This window comes from Canis lupus, chromosome 13 (assembly GCF_003254725.2).
Source record: "Canis lupus dingo isolate Sandy chromosome 13, ASM325472v2, whole genome shotgun sequence".
Classification (NCBI taxonomy): Eukaryota; Metazoa; Chordata; class Mammalia; order Carnivora; family Canidae; genus Canis; species Canis lupus.
Window position 1 is genome coordinate 19,821,077 of NC_064255.1, and position 10,485 is coordinate 19,831,561.

General features: G+C 49.7%; 1 protein-coding gene across 1 annotated transcript in view; it reads right to left on the reverse strand.

The window, feature by feature from the left end:
• Window positions 1–8,535, reverse strand: part of SNTB1 (syntrophin beta 1) — a 239,160-nt gene extending 230,625 nt beyond the window's left edge. The window contains exon 1 of the mRNA XM_025451008.3: window positions 7,974–8,535. Within this exon, the coding sequence (XP_025306793.1) occupies window positions 7,974–8,520 (547 nt within the window). The 5' untranslated portion in view covers window positions 8,521–8,535. The remainder of the gene's footprint in view (window positions 1–7,973) is intronic.
• Between the last annotated feature and the right edge of the window lie 1,950 nt (window positions 8,536–10,485).

Genomic DNA, 10,485 nt, shown 5'->3' on the forward strand with positions numbered 1-10,485 from the left:
TCTGACATCCACCTCCCTCATTTACAAGGTAACTTCGGACCAGTCACCCCATCTCTGGCACTTCTATTGCCTCCGATACAAAAGGGGGACCACTACACCAGTCCAATCATCTGCAGAGGGTTGACCTGATGACAAAATCATAATGCGGGTGAAGCCACTTTTACAAACCTACGCCTTGCTGGGAAGGGTGCTCCTAAGCGTAACTCAGGGTCAAGTGTCTGAACATGGGTGCTGCTGCGTGTGGGCACATGAAGCTCGGTCACTTCACCAGAGCCTGGCCCACTTCACACTTCTTCAAATGTGAAACTTAGCATGACATTTTCCTGCTTATAACACTTCCCCCTGAGCATGAAATCAAATTCTATAATAAAGCCTAGAAGCCTCAGTTCCTGCTCCATTCTCTGGTTTCTCTCTTTTTTCTTTATCCATGCTCCTTAGCAAGCAAGCCACGTTCCTCCCACCCAGCCACACCGAGCTACAGCAGATAGCCAAGCTCTTTGTTGGGCTGCCTTGTGACCTCTGCCTTCTATAGCCCTGACCAAGAATGGGCCAGACGCTCTTCCCAGAGGCTCCCCCAGCATCCCTTGATGTAGCACTTTCCACTCCATGCTGTAGCTGCCTGCATAGTGCTTATCTGCATCTGTCACTATAATATTGTTTCTCAAGGGCAATGCCCTTGTGGTATGTGGCACATAGAAAACACTCAGTTAAGTTACTTAAATTAGACAGATAAATAAATGAATGAATGAGGAACTCCTTTGCCACGTGGCAGGTATGACTGTTTACTGTAGTAGTAGAGGATATTCTTAAAGAATTCTCTAGGAACTCTGTACCATGACCACATCAGCAAACTAAATGTAATAGGCAGAAAAATGCCCCCTACCGCCATGCTCAAGATGCACAGTCTAGACTCCAAGTGTAGGTTACCTTGCATGGCAAAGAGGAATCAGAGTTGCAAAGTGAATTAAGGTTGCTAATCAGAGAAGTTATAATTTAAAATATGTTTAAAATAGGGAAATTATCCTGGATTATATAGATATGACTGAGGTAGTCACAAGGCCTTAAAAATGCAAGAAGGAAGCAGAAGAGAGGTTGGAGTGTTTGGATGTGACAAAGACTCAAGTTGCTACCACAGGCTTAAAAGTGTGCAAGAGTCATCAGCCAAAGCATTTGAGTGGTCTCCAGAAGATTCTGGAAAAAGCAAGGGAACAGATTCTCTTTTAGGGCCTCCAGAAAGGAATGCAGCACTGTGGACACACTGATGTTAGCTCCATGAGCTCTGCATCAGAGCTTCTGACTTTAAAAAACTGTAAGACAGGGACACCTGGGTGGCTCAGAGGTCGAGCGTCTGCCCTCGGCTCAGGGCTGATCCCAAGATCCGAGATTGAGTCCCACATGGGGCTCCCTGCGAGGAGCCTGCTTCTCCTTCTGCCTATGTCTCTGCCTCTCTCTGTGTGTCTCTCATTAATAAATAAAGAAATCTTAAAAAAAAAACTGTAAGATTATAAATCTGTGTTTTAATTTACTAAGGTTTTGGGTAATTCGTTAGAGTAGCAACAGAAAACGAATATGCCAGACAAGAAAGCAGAAGACCTGAATAGGACAAATCATGGGACCTCCTGGAGCTTCACTCTTCTAATCAACAAACTGAGGATACACGTCCCTGATCTGCTTCTCACATCAGGCTGTTTATGAGGGCCCAAAGTGATAAGGTCTGTGTTTGGATCTCAGCATCGGAACTTGCTCACTGTGCTTCTTTGGCAAGTGACTGACTTCAATGATCCGTGCCTTGGTCTTCTCATCTGTAAATAGTACTGGGTCATTGTGAGAATCCAGTGATTCAGTCCACGTAAAGTGCTTAGAACAGCATCTGGTGTGATGCAAGTATTACATAAATGCTAGCTTTTACTACATATGTAAAGAGTCTGCAAAAGGTCAGGTACTGCCGAGTCCTGGAGGGGGTATCTCCCAAGACCCCCACTGGATGCATGACTGAACCCACAGACAGTATTGAACCCTATATATACTGTTTTTTCCCTATACATACACACCTATGATAAGGTTTTATTTATAAATTAGGCACAGTCAGACATTATCAACAATAATAAAACAGGACAATTATAACAATATACTGTCATAAAAGTTATGTGAATGTGGCCTTTCTCTCTCTCAAAATATCTTATCGTCCTATACTCGCCCTTCCTGTGATGATGGCAGATGATAACATGCCTACATGATGAGATGAAGTGAGGGGAATGACGTAGGTGTTGTGACACAGTGTTAGGCTACTACTTTCTCATGATTTGTCAGAGGATCATCTGCTTCCAGACTGTGGTGTGCCTCGGGAAACTGAAACCGTGGAAAGCAAAACCCCGGATAAGGGGGACTACTGTATAAAGTGGTATAGCAGAATCAGCATTCTTTTTTTTTTTTAAGATCTTTTTATTTATTTTAGAGAGAGAGAGCGCGCGCACACACACACACACACACACACACACACAAGCAGGAGGAACAGAGAGAGAAGGAGAGAGAATTTGAAGCAGACTAAGCTAAGCCCAGAGCCTGATGCGGGGCTGGATCTCACGAATCTGAGATCACCACCAGAGTAGAAACCAAGAGTTGGACGCTTAACGGACTGTGCCACCCAGGCACACCCAGAATCAGCATTCTTATGGAATGCTCGTTCTCAAGAGGGTGGAGGTTCAATACAGCCCCTTCTCAGTAGCAGTTCTGATATTTATGGAGGCATTTTGGAGGCTAAGGCCAGTAGCAGGGGCATCCTCCTAGCATTTAGTGATAGGAGCCAGAGATGCTGGACATCTTGCAACATCTGAGGCAGCCCTTCAAAGTGCAAGAGTTTTCCAGATCCCAAATGATACCACATACCCCCACCCATCTTCAGTTTTGGCTATTCATTGCTGGTGATTTTACATACAGGTACTAGCGTCTACCTCCTTCATTATGACCCCTGGTGTAGTTGTACTATGCATTTATCAACTGAAACTTTTTAAAAATAATTTACTCTTTTGCCCATTTTATTAATGTTAATAATAATATAATACTAGGACATTATGTTGATTTTTAAGTTTAATCTACAATTAAGCTGTATTATTTATGACATCTGTTTCATAAAAATAAAGGGGGTATTAGAAAGATTTGTTATGAAAAGTGTGTTGGATCTGAATTTATAGGATGTGAAGTGCAATTAGGTTTAGAGATGGCTTAACCTAGCTCCCTGGCTTCACAATGAAAAAAAAATCAAGGTCCAACAAGGCAAAAGCATCTTGCGAAAAAAGCAACTGCTACTTAAAATATAAGAGCCCAAGTTTCAAGACTCTGAATTTCAGAGTTCTTGGGTATTCTTTAAAAATCTGTACATCCAAGGGACACCTGGGTGGCTCGGTTGGTTAAGTGTATGCCTTCAGCTCAGGTCATGGCCCCAGGGTCCTGGGATGGAGCCCCACATCGGACTCTGCTCAGTGGGGAGCCTGCTTCTCCCTCACCCTCTCCCCTCCACTCATGCTCTCTCTCACTCCTTCTCTCTCAAAAAATAAATAAAATCTTTAGAAAAAAAAGAATTCTGTACATCTTAAATAAAATAAGATTCTTTACAGTACAAAGTCTTGTCCAATCTTGAAATTTCATGCCAATGAAAGCGCTGCCTCTGCCTTGTACCCCATCTCCCTGTCCTGCCAGTCCTCCTTCTACCACTAAAGGAAGGAATTGTGCAAGTGACATTTTAGATGATCTCAACAGCCAAGCATTCCTGGGAGCAGTGCTGGGGGAGGAGCTTTGATGGACAGGGTTCCTGTCAACAACAGTCTCTGACTTCTTTGAATCTCCACTTCTTCTGGTCCAGTTCCATAGGATACCTTCTTGGACCCAAATATGATGGCGTTCACCACTCATCCCCTTACCTTCCATACCCCAATATGAATCTTCCAGAATTCTGAGCTCTTCAATCTGAACAAAGTTATGGGGAAACTAATTTTATTGTTTCAGCTACAAAAAGGCTAAAAGATTCCAAATTACTATTTTGCTGCCAATCTAAGGGCAAAAACTTCATCCCTACCCTGGCCCCGGACTACCAGGGATATTTACACAGTTGCACCCAGGTCAACTTCACAGGGTGCCATTCACATTGTACTCTATGTACACGGTGTCCCCTGGAGTTACGGGGTCCAATATCTCCATGGCTGAATGCAAGGGGTCCCTGCTTCTACTCCCCCAAATGGGAAAGGAGTACATCATGTGAAGACGTCTAATCTTAACTTTGACGAATATCTGGTTAAACACGGACTTCACTGGCCCAGTGCGTTCACCCTTTATTTTCATCTTGAATTACAAGGTAAAGCTCCTTGCTGGCCACGTGTTTCAATGACAGAGACCCTGCCTCACCGTGAAGTTGGATCATTATGGCAGCAGCTCCCTTCTGATAGCCAGACACTCAAGCATCAAGGTTTTTAGACTCAATCCTCCTTCCTGTCCCTCCCTTTTGAGCAGCCCACACAATTGCTTTTCCTCCTCAAGGCTGTCCCAAGCCCTTCAGCGTATTTGAGAAGTGGGGAAGAACATCGGTAACCCAACAACTGAAGAAGCTTCAACTGACTTAAGCACACAGTTGAAGGAGAGGCTCAGAGTATCAATTTCACCTAGAAGTTACTACAAGGATGAGCTTTTAAGTCACAAAGATGAGCTCTTAGGTCAGACCTGGAAGCCTCCTCCCTAGGTTTCTTTGAGCAACTAACCGGCTGTCTGTAAACTTGTTTCCCCATCAGTAAAATGAACAGTACTAGCCTCATAGAGTTATTAAAAGTGTAACGAACAAATGCAAGTAAAGCCTGGCATATAGAAGTGCTCAAGAAATGTCAGCTGCTGTAATGATTCCCTTCTCAGAGAGGAATGGTCTCCTAACATTACAGTTACATAATAATAAAAAAAATTGGACTTGGGCTGCCCAGGTGACTCAGTGGTCCAGTGTCGCCTTCAGCCCAGGGTGTGATCCTGGAGACCCTGGATCAAGTCCCACGTCGGGCTCCCTGCGTGGAGCCTGCTTCTGCCTCTGCCCGTGTCTCTGCCTCTCTCTCTCTCTTTGTGTCTCTCATGAATAAATAAATAAAATCTTTTTTTAAGAATTTAGACTAAAAATACGAAATATAAACTCTAGTACAGTATGAGGTAAGGACTCTCCCCTGGGAGAGGGAATTTCATCTTCATTTCATATAACATAACTAATCACAGCAGCCATTTGATACGCATCCTGTTTTCCTTTTGCATTTAGACTCTCTTCCATACAGCGGCCCTACAAAGTAAGAATGTCCAGCAGAAGTTTCTTTATTCTCATTTTTCAGAAGACACTGAGGTTCAAGGAGGTTAATCCTGTCACAGGCTCTGTAACTAGAACGCAGGCTTGGAAACTTGCTGTTCAGCTTTTCATTTCAGGGGGTTCCACTAGCAGCGGTATGGACTCTCCACTAGGGGGCGCGTGTCATTACATGGGGTGCGTATTGGCTGAAATTGAGGGATTAAGCTGCATGGGCCAGCTCAAAAAACAAACCAACCAAAAAACAAAACAAAACAAAAAAAAAAAAACCACCCCCAAAGCAAAAAAGCAATCTAAAAACTGTGTACTCTCCATATAAACATATTTTTAAAACATCTCCCTAAGCCTCTCGTCCCAGCAGATTACATCTATAAAACCATTCCCATGCAGAAATTCGGCAATCAAGAATGCATTTGAGAATACCGGCAAGTAGGTGTGTGATTTTGAAAAGCCCTTCCGGTGGTACTGACATGCCCCTTCAGTAGGGAATCCATGCACTACTATAAGCTACAAAGAGAGGACGTGTGATATTTGCTTTGATGGTGTATGATCACTCCTACTGCACGCACTCAGGACCAACACTTCAACTCAGAGCAAGAGACATTGTTTTGAGTGGGGCCTCTACTGGCTTCTCTCATTTGCAGTCGATCTCTGAAAACTCTGGCTGGGAATAAGACTGCTGCCCCCAAGCCCAGGTGGCTCATTTCCAGGAGGCCCACAGGCCTCCCCCCAGAGGTCCTGCCCGTAACACAGGATGGCGTGTTGCAAGAATGTCACATCAGAGGTTTTTACAAAACTCACTCTTAGGTTGCTGCATCCGTAAAGTCACATAACTGTCTGATTCCTTTTAAATTTATTTTCAACTGCAGGGAGTCACCTTTCCTTCCTCTTTTTTTGGGTGAGAGATTTTTTTTTTCATCTCTTTGCTAAGTTATTATTCATTAAATTGAAACCAAAGAGAAGAAAAGACATAATGAAGGACATAAAAGACATAACGAATTGAAAGAGAAATGGCCTGCCTTTTGTCCCCCCTGAGAGTTTATAGCAAATATTGCAAGCGAAGCAGGCGCCTAGCAGTTTATAGTCCAAACTAAACTTGCCGCAGATCCCACCTGCCTCTTGTCACACAAACCAACACACACACTCGAGTCAAGAAAACTTTTTTCTGTTTACTTATGTTAATCATCAAGCCAAAGCAAATAGCCTTCCACTTTCTGGATCCAGGGTAGCTATTAAATATGAAGACATCACAAATCCTCTAGATAAATAAAAGTGTGTGGGGGAGGACCCTATGTATTCTAGGCAGGAGCTGGACGATCGTGTACCAGAGAGTTGCATCAGCTGTCACATGTAACAAAGCTGGTTTTCCAACTTTGAACTTTCTCGGTTTCACACACCAGCACCACATCTGGTGAGCAGGAAATTGACTTTAAGTCCTCAATTTCGGATTTAAATCAACCACCAGTTTACAAGATCTGGGTTGAAATACTGTGCGACCATGGCTATGGGCTCATTTATTTATTCACTTGTCATGCATATCCTTGAGCCCTGAAACTCAAGGGAGATGACCCATAACTAAATAAAAGACCCCAGGCAACTCAATCTACAGTGAGGGGGAAGCTGAGTAAATAGGCAAAAATAATTACATGATATGTGTGCTAACTGAGGTTAGCACGAAGCAAGCCATGGGGGCAGAGAGGCAGTTACCAAGTAAGAGATACAAGATGTAGTGGGAAAGGAGAATGATTATCCACTTAATACCCTACTGCCCTTCTGCCCTCCTAACAGCACATAATCCCAAAAGGCTATAACAACTCGGCTACCTATTCCACTCCCTTGAAAAATTAGGGGATTGGGGACATAGGATCTCAAGAGAGTCCTTTCCAAGAAGCCTCCCACTCAGGGGAAACTGTTTACAAATGCGAAACTGTTTCCACGCCACTCAGGAAAAATCCCGGGACGAGGCCAGGCAGAAAAACTGCCTCAGCAACCCTCCAGCCAGAGCAGCCTGGAATCCAGACTGACCGGCCAAACACCTGGCACCAGAAGGGAACCAACTTCTGCATGAAGCTGCGGCACACTTCCCCAGCCCTTGGCACAACTCCCCCAGCGTAATAACCCGGGTTTCCAGTCTGCGAGGAGGGAAGTCCGGGAGGATGAGGGGGCTTGGGGGGCGGGGGGGTCCACGCACACGGCCACGCCTCTCCATCCTCTTTGGGGGGGACTGAATGAACCCTTTAAATCAGATCGCCCAGGCTTCTGAGAACATAGTGCCGAGGCACGAAGCTGCAGCAGAGTTGCGATTATTCATTCAGTGGCTCTCCCCGCCGCGTGGACGGCTGCCCCGGGTTACACTCGGCCCCCACGCCTCACTCGGATTATCCGCGGGGAAACAGGACACGCGGTGCACTAAGCCTGCTCGCCCTGCCCCTTCACACACCCCTGCAGGGTCCCGGCCTGCAAGAGCTCCCGGGTTAGGGCCGCGGGGTCAGGGACCTGGGTTAGGGGCGCGGGGTCAGGGACCTGGGTTGGGGACCCGGGGGCAGGGGGGCTAAAGCTGTCCCAGCTCCCCGCCGCCGGCCCCGGGGCTGCGCGGGCACGTGGGTGGGTGCGAGGGGGTGTGTGCGCGGCCGCCGGCGGGAGCCCCTACCTTCCAGCAGCACCTCCCTGCCCGCGCGCTTCAGCGCCTGCACCGCCTCGTCGTGGGTGGCGTCCCGCAGGTCGGCCCCGTTCACCGACAGGATGGCGTCGCCCACGTACAGGGCCTGGGTCTGGTCGGCCGCCAGCCCCTTGAAGATCTTGCTGATGAGGATGGGCATCTTGTTCTCCTTGCCTCCCTTGATGCTGATGCCCAGCCCGCCCAGCTCCTGCTTCAGCACCTTCACGCCGCGCTTCTGGTTGGAGATGGCCTCGGGCACCTGCTCGGGCAGGTCGGTGAAGGCGGTGCGGACCCCGGCCGGCGAGTCGGGGGGCTGCGCGCCGCCCGCGCCCCTGCAGAACGCGCCATTGGTGGCGGTGCCCAGGCCGTTGGACGCCGCGGCGCCCTCCTCGCAGCTCAGGACCAGCGCGTCCTCGCCCAAGTTCACCAGAACTTTGTGCCAGCGGTCCCGCACCAGAACTTCCAGCGGCCCGCTCCGCGGCGCGCGGCCGCCTCCCCCGCCGCTCGGGCCCGCCGCCGCCGCCGCCGCTACCGCCATCTTTCCGGCATTCTTAAAACGCCGTGCGATTGCCAAAGGGGGGAAGAGTGGGCACGGGCTGCGGGGAGGCCGCGGGCGCGGGGCGCGGGCCGGGCGCGGGGCGCCGCTCGGGGACTTGGCACGCGCGCCCGGCGCGAGGTGGCCGCCGCCGCGCGCTCCCCCTCGCCGGATCCTGCGCGGGGTGGAGCGACCTAAAAGAAGGAGAGACACACTCAGGGGAGGGGAAAGGAGGGGAAAGAAAAAAAAAAAAAAAAAAAAAAAAGCCAGCTGCCAGTTGCAAACGCGCCAACGGAGGGGAGCGGCGGCGCTCGGCGCCCGGAGGGTCGGGAGGAGGAGGCGCGCCCGCGGGGAGGGCGGGGGCCCGGCGGGGCCCGGCGGCCGCTCACCTGTTCCGGCCGCTCGCGGCTCCGACCCCCGGCCCCGCCCCCTCCCCGCCCCGCGGGCGCCCACGCCGCGCCTTGGCCAGGACCCCTCGCCCTGCCTGGGGCCCGCGCTCCACGCCCCGGAGCCCGCCCCACTGTCCCTGGGTCCTGCCCCCGCCCACCCCCCCCGCCCCAGCCGTACCCAGACCCAGACCCTCCTCGCTCCGGCTTCCGCAAACCGAGGCTTGGCTTCTCCCGCCGAGCTCTTCCTCACCTGGCTCCCCTCCGCGCCGGGGTTCCCAGGTAGACTCGGACGGAGGCCCCGGGTTCTCCGAGAGTCCAGAGGGACGGCTGTCCCGAGAGCTCAGGATGGAGCGTCAGCATAGCCCGAGGGCCCGAAACTTCCTCTCTCGAAATGCAGGCAGGACTTCTTTCCTCCGGATCTCTGGAGAGGCGCGTGTGCTGGCCGGTGGCTTTCAGCAGGTCACTGCCTGCCCCCGACCCCAGACCCCGGGACCTGACGCCTTCCCAGCTTCAACACTCCGTAGGCAATCTGCGTCTCTGTCTGGTCCCCGCCCCCACCCCACCCAGGGCCATTCCAGTTGTTTCCTGGGACTTTCTCTTTCTTCCCAAAATCCAATGTAGGAGGTCCCACCGTTTGAGAACTCGGTGGCAGTGGACTGTATCTGCAAAGTTCCCTTACTTGTTTGGACTAGTTACTAGTTACTCATTGTTCCAGGGGGACGGTATTATTATAGTTGGTCACCTTACCAGGCCAATCAAGAAATGCCAACCTAACCCCAGTCACGGCTGAACCCCCTCAGAGTGTTCCGGGTCCTTGAACCTCTGAGGTTCTCCTCCCGCCGTAATCAGGTGTCATGGGCCTCCCCACCAGTTTTAAGTCTTATCCCCCTCCCCCCAACTTTTCACCTCTCTCCCCGCTGTCTAAAATCAAAACAAAGCAAAACTCACAAGTAACCCAGCAAGGTTAGAAATCTTACCAAACACATTCCCACTGATGTGTATCACCATTGACATCACCGAACATTCTCTAACCCTTCCAGAGTGATCCACACTTTTAACTGATAATGCTTTTAAGACACAGTTGAGCCCCCAAAGGGTAGCTGGAGTTCCAGGCAGGGTCTCTGAATGAAATGAAAACATTTGGCATCTTTTTTTTTTTTTAAAGATTTTATTTGTTTATTTATTTATTTATTCATGAGAGAGAGAGAGAGACTGAGGCAGAGACACAGGCAGAGGGAGAAGCAGGCACCACGCATGGAGCCCCATGCAGGACTCCATCCCAGGACCCCAGGATTACACCCCGGGCTGAAGGCAGGCGCTAAACCGCTGAGCCACCCAGGGATCCCCCATTTGGGCATCTTTTGAGAAGTCACTGGAGGCAGGTCAGCGGACACCCGGATTAAGCATTAATTCCTTTCCTATATTTTTATAGGAACTCCCTCCTTTCCTATATTTTTAATCCACCGGTTTTCTACAAGATCCGTGTTCTTTTGTGTAGAGGTACCCACAGCAGGGACAGCAGTCACAGGATCAGAGAGAGAGCCTCTGCAGATGTACCACAGTTGGGACAGCCCTCTGC